Source organism: Chanos chanos, chromosome 4, assembly GCF_902362185.1.
Source record: "Chanos chanos chromosome 4, fChaCha1.1, whole genome shotgun sequence".
NCBI classification, from domain to species: Eukaryota; Metazoa; Chordata; class Actinopteri; order Gonorynchiformes; family Chanidae; genus Chanos; species Chanos chanos.
In genome coordinates, this window is record NC_044498.1 from 12,626,970 (window position 1) to 12,645,782 (window position 18,813).

Consider the following 18,813-nt stretch of genomic DNA (forward strand, 5'->3'; position numbering starts at 1 on the left):
AATATCCTGCTGCAGACTTGTCTACATAGTTGTCACACAGCATACTGCTTTGTAAAATACATGTGATATCAACCTGATTGTCATTTTATTACTGTTTTGTTTATATTTGTATTTTATATGATTACCTCTGACCACATAAGACCAAAAACTGCTCCAGAAATTGTAAGCGTTAAAAAAGTTTTGACTTTGCAGCTTGGGTAACATCTCCTCTTTTTTTGTATTGGTTTGACCCTTAAACATCCTGTTTAGCTTTTTAATGAGAACAGAGCATTTCACCATATGTGTATGCAAGCTGTGTGTATACTCTAACAAATTCACCTTGAATAGCTAAATGAAGCAGCATTGTGTCGCAAACACCTGCCAGGGTGTGCTTGACCGAATTTTGAATAGGACTTGTGACTTAGCCCTGTACATACTTACAAGGTTACCGTAGTGACTGCCGGTGTTCTCTGACAGCGCAGGGCAGGTAGATGAAGTGGAGGAGTGACTGAACAGGATTTCTGTGCTGTGTGTCTCCACAGGCTGTTTGCCCTGTCCCTGGCTGACACCATGGACAGTCAGCCCTTTCCTCTTATGGATATTTAAAATCTGACTGAGGGAGAGGTGAGTCACCAAGAGTTAAGGTTCAGAAAGACCTAGAATTAAGTTAAATAACTGTAATAAAATCTTCCTCTTTCTTTGCTCTATCTCTCTGTCTCGCTCTGTCTCTCTCTGTCTCTGTCTCTCTGTCTCTCTCTGTCTCTCTCTCTCTCTCTCTCTCTCTCTCTTTTTCTCGCTCTCTCTCAGAGGAGGACCATGCTCTGTTCAGAGCGCACGGTGGTAGAGGAATGGCTGTCAGAATTCAAGGTCAGAGGAATTTCATTCCACTGAAAGTCCCATGGAGGATTCCTAAAATGTCTCTTAATTTCTATTTCAGTATTTCAAAGAGAGTTGTTCAGCCAATGATTGAGCACGTTTCTTGCAAAAAAAAAAAAAAAAATCCACAAGTTGTTGAAATGAGTATGTCAGTCCATATCATGTTCATATACTTGATGAAGATTAGTGAGCTATTTATCCAAGGACTTACAAATCTATCCTCTTGTTCCCACAAGACATTACCTGATGATCAGATTTGCAGCTATGCAGGCAGTCTGCATTTGAAGAAAGCCCTTGTTCCAGCCCTTTACAAAGTCATCCAGGAACACCCCAGCAATGAGGTATCACTGAACTCTGAACCGGGTTCTGTGTTAATAAAAGATACATTTAGTTCTGTGATAGTGTGTTATCATATTGTATAAAATTTCTCTCTTAATACTAGCCTTTCAATCATGTTTCAGTCAGTTTTAGGAGACCCTTCACAGTTTCAGCCTAAAGCTTGTTGCTTTATACATGAATACATATCTGTTGTGGTCTTTATGTATTTTCCAAGTGTTGCATTCTGAATCAATGTTATTTAATCCTCATCTCGCTCTTTTTCTCAACACCTCTCTCCCTTACCCCCCTGCTATTCTTTCTGTTTCTTTCTTCTTAGCTGCTTGCTCCAGTGTGTCATCAGTTATTTGAGTTGTACCGGAGCTCAGAGGAAGGTCTTCGCCGTTTCACACTGCAGTTCCTGCCCGAGCTCATATGGGTGTACTTGTGCCATTCGGCCAGCAGAGAGCGCCATCGCAACGGCTGTGTTGAAGCCCTGCTACTTGGAATTTATAATCTGGTAAAATCTGGAATTGAGGAGAGACAGGATGCCGTTGATGCATGTGTGTGTGTGCATGTATATTTTGTTGCCTGATGTATTAGTGTCCAGTTTAATTTTGATAATAACTTTGATGTTTTAATGGTGGTTTGCAGGAGATTGTGGACAGTAAAGGGAACAGTAAACTCCTATCATTCACAATTCCCTCTCTCTCCAAACCCTCCATATATCATGAAGTAAGTGTAGTCTAATAAATTTAAAACATAAAGGCCTTGATGGCCCTTACATTAACTGCATCTTTGTATTTAGATGACAAAGAGTGTTTAGGAGTTACATGAATAGCCATGCATAGGAAACCATCAGCACAGCACAGGAAATCAGTATCAGTGTTCGATCAGTAAAAGCCTAAAATATAAAATATTATCTGATGTTACCCTGCCGAGATCATAGACTAATTTTGTTGCGCGTTACGTGTAATTTGATGCCTCTGGTATTTTAAAATACAGCAAATTGGATGAAAGCAATATAGTGTGAATAAACCTCATCTGTTTTCACCCCTCTGAATACAAAGTCCGTATTGATAGACTGTCATTATCAAAATGACAGTCAAGCATATTTGATTTAGAGCTCTATTATAGTATCATATGAATATGCTGTGTTGTTAATTGAATGTGTGGGGTCTCTTTCCTCCAGCCATCCAGCTTGGGGTCTATGGCACTGACAGAGGGGGCTCTGAGCCAGCATGACTTGATCAGGGTGGTGTACAGTGGCCTGCTCCCCCAGAGAGAGACCTTCAGCTCCCAGAACAGGTACAGCAGACCATGAACACATAATGTTTTATTTCTCTGACAGATGGGTTGCTTGCTAGTTCTCAATTAAAGTCTGTTTGTTTATTTCACACACCGTGGTTAATATGCCCTTTGTTAGATCTGACGGTTACGCTGTTGGCATTTGATAATTATTCTGTTACTAAATCCAGCTCTTAGGTGCTGTGCATTGTAGCCGCGGGTAATGATTACATGTTTAGCGATCTGTGTTTTCCGTGCTGACTGTGCTAATGTTGTCCTGCTGAGCGTTTGACTGCTGGTGATGGCGGAAACACTGGGGTAGTCATTTTCATCCTGATTTGTCTAGTTGCACGTTTCAGTTTCCCTGAGCTGTTACGAATGTTTGTTTTGTACCCCTACATTTCACATTGAAAACCATGAACTGGCCAAGTGAGCTCTGGCTGAGTTTGTTCAAAGCGGGCGTGGGTGTCTGTTCAAATATATTCTGCTGTCTTCGCTTTAGGGTTGTTCAACATCCCAGTGTGCTTGTTTAGCAGGCCATAGATGTATTGACATTATCTGGTGTGGAACTTTAAGACATATAAAAGGTGCAGTGTAGGCACAGGCACCTGTATGTGTGAGGTACTATATGTTTATGTGTTCCCCAGTCTGAGGTGTTGTGCTATGACTCAGTATGTGTGTCTTTATGGGTCTGCGAGGTGGCATTATAACTCCCTGATTGTGATTTTACAGGTTTGAAGTGCTATCTTTCCTCATGGTCTGCTATAATTCTGCCATCGTTTACATGCCTGGTTCTTCTCACCAATCAGCATGCAGAATGAGTTCACGGTGAGAGTTATAGTTCAGTCCCTCCTCTCTTTTTTCTACTCTTTCTCTTACATGCCAACACACACGCACACGCACAAATTCTCATAATTCTCCCCTTACTTTCTTCTCTCTATCTTTCACTCCTAAGGTTATGTGTGTGCGGTTATCCACGACAACAGCTGAAACTATGGAGGGAGCCATGTAACCGCATACGCCTAGACCCAGACTTCATGGTACAGATGCTCAGCGCAGTTTATCATGCCATGTGAGTCCTGACTTCCCATTCCTCCAGAGTAAAGGAAAGTCCTTGCCTGATTGTCTTCTCATTTTCCCTCTCATTTTCAACTCTCAGTTCTGCTTTCTTTATAAAACTTAGATAAAGAGGAGTCGTAGATTGTCTACAATAAGGCGGATGTTTCATAAAGTGCCAGTCGTCTACTTATTGCATGTCAACTGTTCCTTGATACTAGTAAATATGTGCACCAGTGGTCAAATACAGTAAATATGTACACCAGTAAATATGTACACTAGTAAATATGTACACCAGTGGTCAAATACTGTCCAGATTTTTGGTAAACTGTTGGATCTGGTCATTGAAATGAATGGTGATTGTACAAAGAAGTAATCTGAGTGTATGTCTCTTTGAATTTCTCTTTGACTTTAGTTATAATGGAGAGTGGGGGTTTGGCACGGAAGCCTTGGAGGACATACTGTATCGAGCTCAGATAGAACTCTATCCCCAGCCCTTATTGGTAAGAACCCTGAAATCATTCTGCAAATGAGCATTCTTTTGGCTCTGCTACTTCACACTGGCTAAAATCAAAACATGCACATGGGATCTGTTCTTAGTGTAGATACTGTATCATGTGATCACGACCACCAGTCAAGCAGCACTTTTTTAAACTGTAAATTATACGTAATATATTAACATAATTCAAAATTACTGTAAAACGTAACAACATTGTGAATAAGTGCCAGAAGTTGAGACATGAATAATATGAAATTGAATGTTTTTATCATCATAATCTTTGACTCATTGCTTGCCCCTGTCCTTCAGTTGGCAAATGCTATGATTCGTTCCCTTCCGGCCCACCCGTCAGAGGGCTCTCGGAATTTGCTGGAGGTGGAAGTAACACCCACTAGCCGGAGTTTGTCCCAGGCAGCTGTCACTGCTGCTTCGATCCGCCGCCTTCGCTGGAAACGAGAGGGTATGCACTCCTGATTTTACAGCATCTACTGAGGCACTGTGGGGTTCTGCCGATGGTTGAGGGTTTTTTTTGTGTGTTTTTTTTTTTTAATTTCTTCAGGCACTCTCAGTGTTGTCTCTTATTGTGTCCAAAACTTGTTTTTCTTTCCATGTTTACTGCATCATTACAGATGACATTTTAATTTGAGTTATGATTTCATGTCCATTTCATGTCATTTAGCATTATGTAAAAACGACGGGAAAAATCAAAAAGAGCTTCCATCCCTCTGGGATCTGCAGTCCATTTTTTCTGAGGTCGGTTCTTCAGTATGGTCAGTTTATAGCATGTTCACTGTCTTCACTTCAGATTGTTTTGATTTCTCAACTACGACTGAATTCTACGCATCCATCACCCCCAGACGATACGTCCCTCCAGAACCAGCAGTCAATGCCAAGTCGCGAAGCTGGACAAAGTTTACCATTCACCTTACCATGCGTGGGGGTAGGCAGGGCAAAGGAGGTGCTAACCCTATGTAGTGAACCCTTTATGCCCTGCTCATTGTGTTATTCAGGCCAGATTTACTGAGGCCTTTAGCCTATCCAAGATCAGTATGGCCAATGATGGGTTAAGGCAGTTTTCCCTTGCACCGGCCTTTAATTATGTAACTGAATTTGCAGTTACATCTCATAAAACATTTGGTTTGTGATTCAGTAAATCTTTTTCGAGATTTTCTGGCTAGTCTTTTAGCAAGGTCCTGCTCTGGGACACAAAGGTAGTCTGTTTTTCCCTGTGTCATCTGGATATTGGTTCCCTCATTGATCACTGTGGATATTTGCCCCTTTGAATAGATTGTTATCTAACCTGTTTGATGTCTTTGGATCTCCCTTTGGTAGTGCCTTAGCTGTGTTGTACCAAGCTCTTCATTGTTTCAAAGCTAGCTATGAACTTACTAAGCGTGAATTTGTGAATCCTAAAACCCCCTCCCCCCCCTTTGTGTGTGTAGATGCTGATGGTGTGAGCTGTGGTGAGGATTCATTTGACCCAGATGAGGGTTTCTCTTCTGGAGCCTCCAGCAGCAGCCAGCCTAGCGTGAGACGAGATGGGGTCAGCCGTGTGTCCCGCGACAGGGAGCCGGCGGTGCGACAGAAAGACCGGTCATCAGCTGACACCAGAGCCGCCCTGCGTCAGCTTCACCAGCGGCACCACTCTCCTCCACCCGTAATCACCCTGCATAGTGCAGATATCAGCCCAACTGTCGCTAGAAGGTTCCTGGGGCCCCATTACAATCCCCCATTCGGAGCTCCACCACCCAGAACTGGTAGTACATCTTCCACAAAGTCCCTAGACTGCACGGGGCTGAACGGGTCCTCTGGGCCGACGGATAGCCTGTCTTTTGGGAGCCTAAGTGCAGACAGAGCCCACTGTCTGTCTGCCATCAGCCTGCAAGAGGACCGCCTGGGTCGTGGAGCCAAGAGTCAGGACCTCCTCTCCCCTGGAAGTCCATTCTCTTCTGGGAGCCCCCTGTCCAAGCAGTCTCGTTCGTCTAGCTTCAACATGCAGATTATTTCACAGGTGTAGAGGAAAAAGACTGGTCAAGTGTGTGTGTGTGTGAGTGAGTGTGTGTGCGTGTGTGTGCGTGTGTGTGCGTGTGTGTGTGTGTGTGTGTGTGTGCGTGTGTGTGTGCGTGCGTGTGTGCGTGTGTGTGTGCGTGTGTGTGTGCGTGTGCGTGTGCGTGCGTGTGTGCGTGCGTGTGCATATATGTGTATTGTGCATGTATATGAGCATGTTTTACTGTATGTATTTGGGTATGAATGAGCATGTTTTGCAGTATTTGCGTGTGTGTGTGTGTGTGTGTGTGTGTGTGTGTGTGTGTGTGTGTGTGTGTGTGTATGTATGTATGTATGTGTATGTATGTAAGTATGTATGAGTTTATTTGTGACTTTGTATGTATGCACCTGTTACTATATACACTGTAACATCATTATGCACTGGACATTGGTTTGAAGGAGAAAAGAAAGTTTTGCACAATGTTTCCCTATTAGTGGACATGTCGAGAACTGTACCACACATAGGACTTTCACGTGCCATAATTACACAATGTTCTTTCAATAGGGGCCAGTCGGCCCTCTTTGTGTCAGGAAAATGGACTGAAAAATTGACAATCACTGCAAACAAATAAGAGGCAACGTGGCAATGCATGATCCAAAGAGTTTTAACCTGTTCAGCTGCTGAGAGCAGTAAAAATGCTTCTTCCATCTTTCTGTTGAAGAAAAAAAAACAAGTCCATACGTTCTGCCTGTGCTCTTGCTACACATTAGTATAAAAATGAGGACTGCCTTGAAAATTCAACAAGAAAGCTCCTTTGTGGATTAAAATATTTATGTTGTACCATGGAACAAGTTTATATTTTAAATTGTGTACATTTGTGTAAATTAATATTGTATAATAGGAAGAGCTATTAAAACCACTCTATATTGCTTGTACAGAGATAAATCTATCTGCTCGATGGTGAATAAATATCGTGCTGTTCAATGATACAGTTTTCTCAGTGTGTGGGAAGGGGGAGAGGGGGACTTATGTATACAAAACAGCAGCAAAAGTCACCACCAATAGCAATGACAACAAAACTGATATACAAATAAACAGTTTTTTCTCTGACTTGAACATTAAGCATGTACAAATGAGCACTATATATTGTTTAAAAATATAAGTATACTTTTTGTACTTTATATGTATATTCAGTTTTTACACATATTACTAAACTCTTTCCAATTAAACATCTAATACTACATCTAAAAATGCAACTCCTAAAATGCAAAGAGAAAATTTGACATGATCATGTACTGTACCTTTAACTGTACTCGAGTAGCGTTGTGGGTAATTGTGTTCTTTTTTACTCTATATTTTGATTGGTTAAAAACACCAAGATGCCTTCCCATTTTAACACGTGGTTTAAAGACGCTTCATATGGCGCGGAGTTGGCGTTACCGTATAACTTTTTAATGGCGCTTGTCATTGTATGTATTTGAAATGGTCATGTCCACGTAGATCCCCGGTTTAAAGCTTTACGAACAGTATGATCATTACAGAAAAGCGGAACTTTTACATGTTTTAGTTGTGCTGATATCGTCGGGGTAAGTTAAAAGCTGGCATCATCTTCTCAGCGACTTTATGAGGATACCATACTAGATGTTTCCCGGGGTGCACCGTGTCCCTCCGTAGTGTTCTTTTACGAAGTTTTTAACAGATTGAAGTGATGTGTTTCTTGACTTTTCCGGGAGGTTAGTGTGATATCAGTAGTTCTTTGGCAGTTCTTTCAAACCAGCTAAAACAGTGTCTGCTCTATTCAGAGATTTCAGCGATGCGCCCACAGAAACACACCGATTCCGGGGTCCTGGAGGTTCGGTTCGTGGGAGATGGAGATGTGTTGGACCACATTGTCGATAAACATGAGGGTATCTAACGCATAAAGATGTTCCTCTATTCCTGCAATTCCTGTTGTGGTGGCTCCTAGCTTGTAAACAAACGCAACACGCAGCATCACTGAATATCAAGAGATGATACATGAAACCTGATGTTATTAATGTAAATGACGACCTCTACTACAGGGATGTTGTCCCTCGCATTGTACTGTGATGCACAATACAGCGATACTGTTCTAACAGCCTATAAGTTGCTTATTTTCAGGTAGGCTATTTACTCTTTCATTCCCATTTGAAAGGTGTGAAAGTGGCCCATGGGTCTGTACAGACACTGGTGAACCTTGAAACTCCCAAAAAACTGCAGTCAAAGGTTAAAGAGGTGGAGGAAGAAGATGAGGTTTTCAATGAGGAAAACTATGTTGAGGCCCTGGGTACTGGAGCAGAAGGTAAAAAGATTGATTTAGAGTTAATATAGAATAACACCTGTGTTAATACTTCAAGAAACAGTTTCATTACCCACTGTTATTTTTTGTGTTCATGTTAACAGTGCAGCCGAGTAAACATCATTACATTACATTACATTTACTAAGCTGACGTTAAATAAACGTAATGTAACTAATACTCATTTTTTGTGATGTGAAATTTGTTTGATTCCTATACTATTTAGATGGAGCAGAAAATGGATCTGGTGCTGCTGGAGCGACAGTGTTCACTTTTCAAACCATCAAACGCTCCAATAAGATGGCTCAGATGGGTGAGTGTATGCAGGTGAAGCATCCTGCTCAGTCAATAATTGAGGGCCTTTCTTATCAGTCCATCATGTGTAAAATATCTTGCAGATATTTTTCCATTTTAATTTTAGTGAAATTCACCTGCTCATCCTGTTATTTAATAACTCTCTTACTGAAGTGTTAATGACTGTTGACGTTGATGGCGATTATGAACTGTAATGCATTTTGTATTAGTGTTATTCTTTCTGTGTACTGGAAATCTCAGAAATTCATTTATCCTCACCACACAGGGGTTTACATTTCTTAATACTTCTGTGTCTTTGCCCTCAGCGTCTGAGTGGGCACGCACCCCGGGGAAGAGTGTCACCTTCAGCACCCCCGACACAGAAGAGGAGCCCTTGAGCTCACCCCGTGCCTCCAAGAGTCAGTCTAGATCTGTCTCTTCTTTAATAATTTGTGTTGTGTTTGCCTACACACAGTGTGGTTATCCAGAATTTCTTTCATCTGGTGGAGTAGATTATCGCATCAATGATTTTGTCACGTTTTACAGCAAACTTATTTTATGCTCCAATTACAAATTTATGTTTCAAGCATTTTTCTGACACTTTGACAATTCCTGTGATGGACCACCAGGAGACCTTCAGGAAATCTTGTTTAGAAGTTATTGTCAGAAGATTCATGAATGTGTCATATCAAACAGCGATTAATAGGGAAAATTATGTTTGAAGAATAGTCTTTTAAAAGTACTTTGCACTCAAGTTCTTAGCTCATGAGCTCTTCATAGTATTATGGTATTGATAAACAGTCAAAGGTATCATTTTCACTCTCTTAACCTTCAAGGGTCTGCCAGTCAAAGCAAGACTCCTCAGAAGACTCCCCAAAAGGTATGAATCTTTTTTTTTTTTTTTTTTTTAGAAAACATTATGGTTCGCCCAGGTTAAACTCTCCCATCTGTAACTTCTCTTTACCTGCTTCTCTCCAGGGAAAGAAGGTGCAGTTTGTCTCAACTACCCCCCACAGACTGAGAAAGAGACTTATAGGTGCGCTGGTCCTTCTTTACAGAAAAATAAATGTTTGAGAACAAATTTTGTGCCTTCTGACCTGTTTACATTTCTAATTACTCCCTATTTGCCTATTTAGCTCCCAACCTGAAGTCAGACAGTGACAGTGACTTCTCCCCCTCCAATTCGGAGGAAGAAGACGATGATGAAGAGGTAGAGGAGAAAGTTTTGAAAACAGAAACACCACAGAAAACTCCCAGCAAGACATCTGCAGCTGCAGCAGCACTCTATAAGACCCCAGCCAAGAAGACCAAGAAAGCTCCAGAGGTAAACATTTCTGAAGGGACATGAGAGTGTGTGACAGAAATGGAGAGTAAATGAGCCATAAGATTTGTTTAGTCACATTTAAGAAATGTGTTAAATGTGTCAAAATGTACAGCATGTGTTTCAATGTCTCTCTTCTCTGTTAGGCCAACCTGGTGGAAGAATACTTTGAAGCCCATAGCAGTTCCAAGGTGCTCACGTCTGATCGGACCCTCCAAAGACTCCAGACCCCCAAACTGGATAGGGTCAGTTGAGCTCAACCGATCAGTTAAATAATCAGTTAACTATGGAGTAGTTCATTAATTAGGTCATCTACAAAAATGACATGCTGTGCATCATTGGTTGTGTAATGTGACTGTAATAGGGATTTTAATAAGGATTTATTTTTGTGAGACAGGATATTTCATAATTTGGTGTTCTTTAATTTTACAGGAAACCCTGCTCAGGCTTTTGGATGGAAAACCTTCTTGTTATTCAGATGAAATTAATGAACTGAACAAAAAGCATGAGAAACACTTCAGCAAGTGGATGCTACAGTTGCAGTTGAGTGTGTGTGTGTGTGTGTGTGTGTGTGTGTGAGCTTTTATATTTATATATATATATATATATATATATATATATATATATATATATATATATATATATATATATATATATATATATATATATATTTATAAAATATTTGTATAACAAATAAAAACTAACTTTAACTCTGTTTATTTGCACGTATTTTCAGGTTGGGCTTTAACATTCTGCTGTATGGTCTTGGCTCGAAAAAGAGTCTGTTGGAGAGGTTTCGCATTGCCATGCTGGCTGACTGCTTCCACCTAGTGGTCAATGGCTTCTTCCCAAGCATCACGCTGAAATCGGTCAGTAACATCCCCCCCCCCCCCCCCACACACACACACACACACACACACACACACACACACACACACACACACATACATACATACATACATTTACAATGCATCATAATTTTGCAAGAACCCTAACCTCATCATCCAAAGACATCACAAAACTTACCACCGCATTATACAAGGCTGTTGATTTCTGTGGTGCTGTCTAATAGCAATTCTCTCATGTCTTATACAGATTTTGAACGCTATCACTGGTGAGGTACTGGAACATCAAGGCAGTTTTCGGACACCTATGGATCAGATAGACTTCATTACAAAGACTCTCAAAGAAGGTAATAGTGAGACATATAAAATTGTGTATGTTTTGTATGTGTACATGCAACAGCTTACTGTAATTCTTTACATTATCTTGTACTTTGCACTGCTCTGTATATGTTGTTAAAGAAACAACGTGGTATGTGTATTACACATTTTTGTCTTCCTCATTTCTGCCAGACCCGGACACCCACATCTACCTGATCATTCATAACATTGATGGCCCAATGCTCCGTGGCGAGAAGACCCAGCAGGCACTGGGGCAGCTTGCCTCTATCCCCAACCTGCACCTGCTGGCTTCCATCGACCACATCAATGCCCCACTTGGTATGCTCTGAGACAGTCACATCAAATGTAGTGAAAGATTAGGTAGAGAGTTAGAGTGTCTGTGTGTGTGTGTGCATACGATATCAAATAGTAGTAAGTCAGAGACAAATGAGCAGATACTGGGACTTCTGATATACAGCTTGCGGTATATTTTTGAAGACATTTCATCCAAAACAACGCTCCCCTGTTTAGCTGAGTAGAGGGAAATTCCTTGGCATTCTCAAGTAGACTACGTAGACCGAGTCTTGACTTGAGGACTTAGTCCTCCTATGTTGGGCTATGCATTTATAGAGCAGTTCTCTGAATTTCTGCATTCCTCATTGCACTGGACAATGTATATTTCATTGCTCCCCTTGTGTCTGGATGTATAGTCTTTTAGGTATACAAGTTTCCACTAATTGTCACTGGGTTTGAAATACACAGGCATGCAATGTTTGTTGAAAATGCTCCTGAGTATCTCAGATGTTCCAGCCACATAGTGTGTAATGGTGTTGTTCTGCCTGCTCAGGCGTCTCCCCTCCGTCTGTACCTCTGGCGTTCCTGCTGGACCTCGTTGCTGTTTTGACAAAAGCCCAGTCTGGGTGGCCACAAGCTGTCAAAGCTTCTCTGAAATGTTTGCGCTCCTTGTCTTTGGACTCGGTGCTTCTTGGCACATTCTCAGACCAGTGGTGTAGACTTCTAATGACCCCATGCCTGTGTTTCAGTGGGTGATGGGAATCCAAAAGCAAATGCTGATCAGTGTGTGAGTAGGTTTCTTGTAGACTTCAAACGGATAGTTTCAACTGTAGGTGGTACACATGTAAACAGCGATGTGACGTCATAGGACTCCATGGTCTCTTGTCTCAATTCTCAAACCTTATTGATGAAATCCAGGGAGATTTTGATATAATGTATAACATAGTCAACTAAGGGAGCGAGGACAGTAGATCAATATGTCACAGTGTTTATGCTGCTGATAGCTGGCCTGAGAGGGGCTCCTTTCTTGTGTATTTTAGGGAGTCCATTTAGGTGACTTCACTGGGGTAAGACAGCGACACAAGGCAGGAGTCTATGACCTTATTGTTCTATCTGTTGGTGGGATTCCTCCTTTGTGTTTCATATGTATTGCCGATTCAGACTATGTTAAAATATCTGACAATATCTTCAAGATTATGATACAAGTTCACTCTGATGTTGTATCGTCTGATGTGTTCTGATGTATTCCTCATATTTGTGTTTTTAATGTGTGAACAGTCATACATATACTTATACATAAGTTTCCTTCTGACAATTCATACCTAAATTTATATGTAAATTTCTTGAATAGCAGCTGTTTCTTGAATGTCAACTGTGTTTTTAGCGTGGGACCAGTCTAAGATGAGCTTATTTAACTGGCTCTGGTATGAGACCACCTCCTACCTGCCGTACTCAGAGGAGACCTCCTATGAGAACTCTCTCCTGGTCCAGCAGACTGGAGCCTTGGCTCTCAGCTCCCTCACACATGTCCTGCGCAGCCTCACGCCCAATGCCAGGTACAGCTGACCATCTTCTCTGCTAGAGCCACCTCACAATAACTTTTCTTTCCTCAGAATCATGCTAACAATAGCTTCGTTACCTAGGGTTTACCCAGCTGAAGCTTTGAGAGTACAAGCAGATGTTAGATCACTTGTTTTCCCCTTTGCACTGGACAGTAAACACAAACTACACTGCAAGCTATTTATTATACATTTGTCGCTGCTCTCTAACGTGCCAAAAGAAAATGGTAACTTTGACCTGTTAACATTAACCTCATGTTTAGTCAAAGCCTTATCAGTAATTTACACTGACATTTGGTGAATGTTTTGGAAAATTACAGGGTTTTTCATGTGTGTTATTCACTCTGTGTGTGGTCTCTTCTTCTAGAGGGATCTTTAGACTGTTGGCAGAATTTCAGTTGGAGAACAAAGACAATCCTTCATATACAGGCAAGTCACACTCAGACAGAGCAAACAGATTCCTCAGTCCTCTCTCCTTCATCCACAGTGCCTTATTTCACATTTCATTTCAAGGTTCGATCAACACCTTATTCCACACATTCAATAGAGTAACAATATCGATCCAGCTACATGAAGCACGGTTGCCCTTTGAAACCTATATAAAGAGGCTTTTCTCTTCATAGGTTTGTCTTTCCAAGATTTTTACCAGCGCTGTCGTGAAGCTTTCCTGGTGAACAGTGATATCACACTGCGAACACAACTGACAGAATTTAGAGATCACAAGCTCATCCGCACCAAGAAGGTGAGAAATATGATCTGAATTGTATATTGTTGTAATGTCTTTACAGTCTTGGTATATTTTGGTGATATTATCTGAAAATCTAAAAGCTATCAGAACTATCTCATATCTTCTTCTAATTTGTTTGTTCACAGCTGCAGAATCCAGTTTGGTTCCATTACAGTTAAAATATTTTTTTGTTCTTATCATTGTAGGGTGCTGATGGGGTTGAATACCTTCTTATCCCTGTGGATACAGGAACTCTCACTGACTTCCTGGAGAAAGAGAATGCAGAGTGAAGAATCCTGTTCCTCTGAAACCTTCCGTTTCTTTCAGTGTTTCTTGGTACAGAATGCACCGGATAAGTGAAATGTATGTGACACAAACATACCAGATATTTCCTCCACTTGCCTAGACTGAGTCATCTGAACCACTCGTCCCAATCGCACTATGAATGGACAACTCCAGTGAAATGAGATGCATACACAATGTTACTGGATTTTTTTTTTAGCGTTCAGAACAAGTAGCACTTCAAAACTACGGCTTTGGAAACCTACCCAGGAACATTTATCTAAATGTAACCTGAGCAAGGATTGTATCTCCATTTATTGATGATTAATAAAGAAAAAAATGTGCATTTCTGTTTATACATAGAAAAATACATTCATATCTTTTTTTTTTTTAAATCGTGAACTATAAGTCATTGCAACGCCATACAAAGGCCTCAACAAGGAACCTTATAAAAGCACAAAATCAGGCAACCTGGTAACTGTTTGATTTGACACATTAAAGCAATTGTGACAATAATGTGCAGGTGAAATGTATGTGTGCATATCACTCATCTCTACCCTGTCATGTGTTTGCAATGAAGGCAGAATGACAGAGCTGACAGTATTCAGCAACAAGCATGGTGGATGGGGGGGGGGGTGGGGGGTGTTTCAGACATGTAAAACCAAAATGCATGTGAGTTGCTTTATATCTACGCATCTGGAACAAGCAAACCTGACTTAATATTCAAACAAAAAAAGGCCAGGTTATCTGCTTTGAGACACTAGTAGTTATTACTTTCCAATTATAACCCTGTGGTCAAGTTTGCTGATGGCTTTAAGGTACCATCTGCTTGTACGGTAGCTCTGGTCTGAGGTTGATTAATTTTGTCCGTTCTTATTTGTAGTCTTTAGTTATCATAAAGTGTGCTGTCATCTGTCTGGTTGACATTATTCGGTCAAGGTGGCATGATCACTGCTGTGTGATGGCAGCTTTCTCTTTCTGTCGATGTCGTGCTCTCAGCTTGGTCTCTGTTGCTGTTTGAACCAGTTTCAGCTCCTCCTCATCCAAGTCCTTCAGTAGCAGTAGTACAGCCTCCAGTGTATGGCTCTACATAAGAACCAGATATTGAGAAAATGTTATCCTTCCAAGACTATATTTACTTCCACACTGTACAAAACAATGTTTTCCTCCTGCATTGAGCACAACGATAATAGGCCTTTTTAATTTCCTGAATCACTGTTATCAAACAGCAAATGTAGGTTTTTGGCCGCGTAATCAGGTAGCATTGATTAAGTTGCAAGACTACCACTTTTGACCTAAGAACTGTTGGGATATCATATTCTGACTAAGCAGTCATGAAAACTTACATCCCAACCTAATTCCGCTACTTTATCTGTGACATTATAGGAATGCGATGTGCTCATCACTTCATTATACTGCATATCACTTCATAAACCGAAATTTTGTTTATGCGTCTGGACTGACCTTTCTTCGTCTGGCTCCCCCAGACTCCCGTGGAGAGGAAAAAGATGGGAACTTATCTCTGGGTAATGGCTTCATCCCTAACTGGGCACGTATTTTGCTGAGAGATGAAAAACTGTTAAATTACCAAGATCCAACTAAAACTTTAAAAAAAAAAAAGGCTCTGCAATGCAAGAACATTAACTGAAAGTGTTTTGTTTGTTTTACATTTTAATTTTGCATGCATGTGTGTTGGTGACAAGAATATTTCATTAGCATGTAATTAGTCTGAATGAATAAGTGGCAGTGAAAGGAGTCGGTGACAACGCAGTACGTACTTGGTCTCCTCCATACTGTAATTGAGGGGGTCGTTCTCAGAGTCTGCCTCTGTGAGGCCATTGGTGGAGCTGGTAGAAGCAGTGCCTGGAGGGGTGCTGATCTCCTCCCCTTCTGCCAGAGCAAGAGCAAGTTCCTCCTCTGTAACCACTGCAAAATCAGGCATAAGCACAAACAACAATACTAACTCCTGAGCAGACATAACTGGTACCATAATAGACCAAGTGCTATGGTATCACATCTTATCTGTATATTATCTATTTATTATCTTTATCTGTACTCTTAGAGGCCACGGTCCAACTGCAATGAACCCCTATCTACAATCTACAAATGGGTCTAATTCCATGGTTACTTTTGGCATAGGTAGTGCATTCTCAGACCCACCTTGGTTGTCCAATTTATGCAGGCCTGGCAGGGTACGGAGAACTGTTAAACGGTACTTAGCTGGATCAGCCTGACAGCATGGGTTCTCTGCCAGCCACAGAACTTTTAGGTGGGTGAGGCCCCTTAGATGACACAGTTCAGAGAGGTCCTGGATGTTGTTCCGTCTCAAATATAACTCAGTGAGATTCTGACAAGTAGATATGTGTTCCAGAGAGGAGATGTTATTGGCACTAAAATGAGAACACAAAAGACATTTAAGCTGATAATAATCATGACAACATATTTGTTAAATACTTCTCCAAGCACACAAAACTACAAAACTGAGCAAACTGATACAAACAGTCTTGTACAAAAATCTGCCCTTAAGCTGACAAACAGAAAATGTCACTAGGAAAGACCAAAAGGGATTGCTTAAAAAATTCGAGCACAAGTATTTCAACGAAGTTTAAAGCTATTCTGATCTGTACACTGGGGCAAAATATGTACAATATTCAAGACACAAAAGTTCTTGCCATCAGCTGAACCATAATACAATCACAACACATTAATAATTGCTATTAACATGTCGCAAAGTCCACCTACCTTAGTGTTAGGACCTCAATACTTGGCATCTCTGAGAAAATGGAGATCTGATAGAAACATTGCGGATTAGAATATGCGCATTTCAACAAAATCGAACATTTAGGACGGAGAACATGAAAAGCACGTACTTACATCGGTCAAACTGCAGCCCCTGAAATGAATGAAAACAGTGCCATTAATCAAAACCATTTTTGACGATACTGAAACCAACCCTTAAATTGTGTAATTATATATCTTGAGAAGGTAAATGCTGTTCAAGCGCGATAGGTGAACACTGTGTTCAGAACATATGACTTTTCCGGATAAATGGTGCATCTCACTTTTTTAGAAGACGACCATTGCTAGTTCAATTAAAGAGCAATAAATGGCGACAGATATGGTTGCATAATAAATATATCTGGCAGGGCAATCAGCTAAGAAGCCAGGAAAATACATACCAGCAATTTAATTTTTTGACGCTGTCCAGGTCCGAAGCTTTGGCTCTCGCTAGAACAAGTTTTCGAGTTAATTTCATTTTGAGCGGCTCCACAGATTGTGATACAAGATATATGTCAACAGAATTGCCAACTTGTATCAAGTTTGGTTTAAAGCATCAACCATCACATGCTAATTTAGCAAACTAGCCAGCCTTCCTAGCAATTTTTATACAGCAAGTGCGCATGCGCTCCTGTCCTCCTGCAGCGTCTCTGGCAACAGAATGGTTGCCACCCAATGCATTCTAAGAAACACTAGATGGAGACGCAAACCAAAAATTTTTAACCAGTCACAACCAATGTATTAGAAGTCTGCTTTGCCTTCCATTAATCACATTTGGATTTTATGGTACGCATCAGGAATGAAATGAAATTATTAAAAGGTAATTTATAATCTTAAAATGAATTTATATCTGTTATGGTTTTCATTCAGGGTTCATTTGTGAATTTGTTAGCAGTAGCCTATCATGCGTGGGAGAGTGTTCTTCAGAAGTTTATCATTATTTGACAGCTGCCCTGCCTGTTGCTAGATATAGGGTCTCTATACCCCACCTCTAAGCCATTGTCATTTCACAGTTGGTGTGGATGACAGGTTGCATTTTTTGCACTCACTGAAACTACATTCCTCCAGGCCTGTAATCTGACCTTCAAGCCTTCATCCATGTTAAGATGATAACAGCTGAATGTTCCATTTATAGTGTACTGTGTTATGTAAAAATACTAAGCGCTATCATTGTTGTTGTTGAAAACTACATATTAAATTACAAAAGTACACATCACACAATTCCCCCTGTGTCAGAGGTTGCAGCCTGAGTTCTTGGTCTTGTTTAAATATGAATACGAATACAAAATGCTTTTTTAATCCCGAGTGAAATTCAAGTGTCGCAACAACACCTTCAGCACACACCAAACACGACGTAGAATATAATAGTAGAATATAATGGGATAAATAAGAAAATGGAATAATAAAAATAAATCAAAGATAAAAATAGTGGACGTATATGTACATTGTGCAGTAATTAGTAGTGTAATTAGGCCTAGTAGCCTTTAGTAAAGAGAGAATAGTGAGGTAGATAGAATGTTATTGCCATAGTGCAGGGGTTATATACATAGTATATAATGAATATAATGAATATGCCACGATATTGAGCAGTAGTAGTAAGATTATCACTATTGCGTGGTGTGTAATGTGCAATAGAGAACATCGTTGTTGTTACATGTGCAACAGAGTACATTGTCGTTGTTACAGATTATGTAAAATGATAATACTAACTGCATAGAGCAGTTCTAAACCAGATAACTATGAGAAGGACTGAGATAGATAGAAATAGTTATTGTCCTTTATGCAATTGTCCATTGTGCAACTGCCCATTGTGCAATCATTATGTTGAAGGAGGAGCAGCATAGGGCATCAGGCGTCAGTCTAACCCTTTGCTGCGGCAGAGAGGAGAAGAGTTGTACAGTTTGATGGCCGCTGGCAGAAACGACCTTCTGTATCTCTCGGTGGAGTATTTGTGGGAGATCAGCCTGCCGTTGAAGGTGCTCCTCAGTTTAACAAGCTCATCGTGAAGGGGATGGGAGTTGCTGTTCAGGATGCCCACCAGTTTCTTAAGCAGCCTCCTCTCCGCCATCACCCCCAGTAAG

At 40.8% G+C, this 18,813-nt stretch overlaps 3 protein-coding genes across 3 annotated transcripts; 2 read left to right on the plus strand and 1 right to left on the minus strand.

Annotated features, from left to right (window-relative positions):
* The first annotated feature begins 557 nt into the window (after positions 1–557).
* Positions 558–6,029, plus strand: LOC115810587 (protein FAM126B). The gene is made up of 12 exons (XM_030772546.1): positions 558–603; positions 787–846; positions 1,092–1,196; positions 1,511–1,690; positions 1,825–1,905; positions 2,363–2,478; positions 3,190–3,285; positions 3,413–3,529; positions 3,929–4,016; positions 4,322–4,472; positions 4,818–4,952; positions 5,455–6,029. The coding sequence occupies exons 2-12, from the start codon at positions 796–798 to the stop codon at positions 6,027–6,029; spliced, it is 1,695 nt and encodes a 564-aa protein (XP_030628406.1). The 5' UTR covers positions 558–603; positions 787–795.
* Positions 6,030–7,493: 1,464 nt separating this feature from the next.
* Positions 7,494–13,962, plus strand: orc2 (origin recognition complex, subunit 2). Its single transcript, XM_030772891.1, has 17 exons — positions 7,494–7,585; positions 7,802–7,906; positions 8,173–8,319; positions 8,541–8,627; positions 8,935–9,031; positions 9,461–9,488; positions 9,587–9,644; positions 9,745–9,932; positions 10,076–10,174; positions 10,362–10,471; positions 10,666–10,798; positions 11,025–11,121; positions 11,285–11,431; positions 12,771–12,942; positions 13,313–13,374; positions 13,569–13,687; positions 13,879–13,962. The coding sequence occupies exons 2-17, from the start codon at positions 7,813–7,815 to the stop codon at positions 13,960–13,962; spliced, it is 1,722 nt and encodes a 573-aa protein (XP_030628751.1). The 5' UTR covers positions 7,494–7,585; positions 7,802–7,812.
* A 940-nt stretch (positions 13,963–14,902) lies between these two features.
* cfap410 (cilia and flagella associated protein 410) lies at positions 14,903–17,215 on the minus strand. The gene is made up of 7 exons (XM_030772077.1): positions 17,134–17,215; positions 16,829–16,847; positions 16,697–16,743; positions 16,115–16,344; positions 15,733–15,880; positions 15,419–15,515; positions 14,903–15,040 (listed from the first exon to the last, which is right to left on the minus strand). Exons 1-7 carry the CDS (start codon positions 17,208–17,210, stop codon positions 14,903–14,905), a joined length of 756 nt encoding a protein of 251 aa, XP_030627937.1. The 5' UTR covers positions 17,211–17,215.
* Between the last annotated feature and the right edge of the window lie 1,598 nt (positions 17,216–18,813).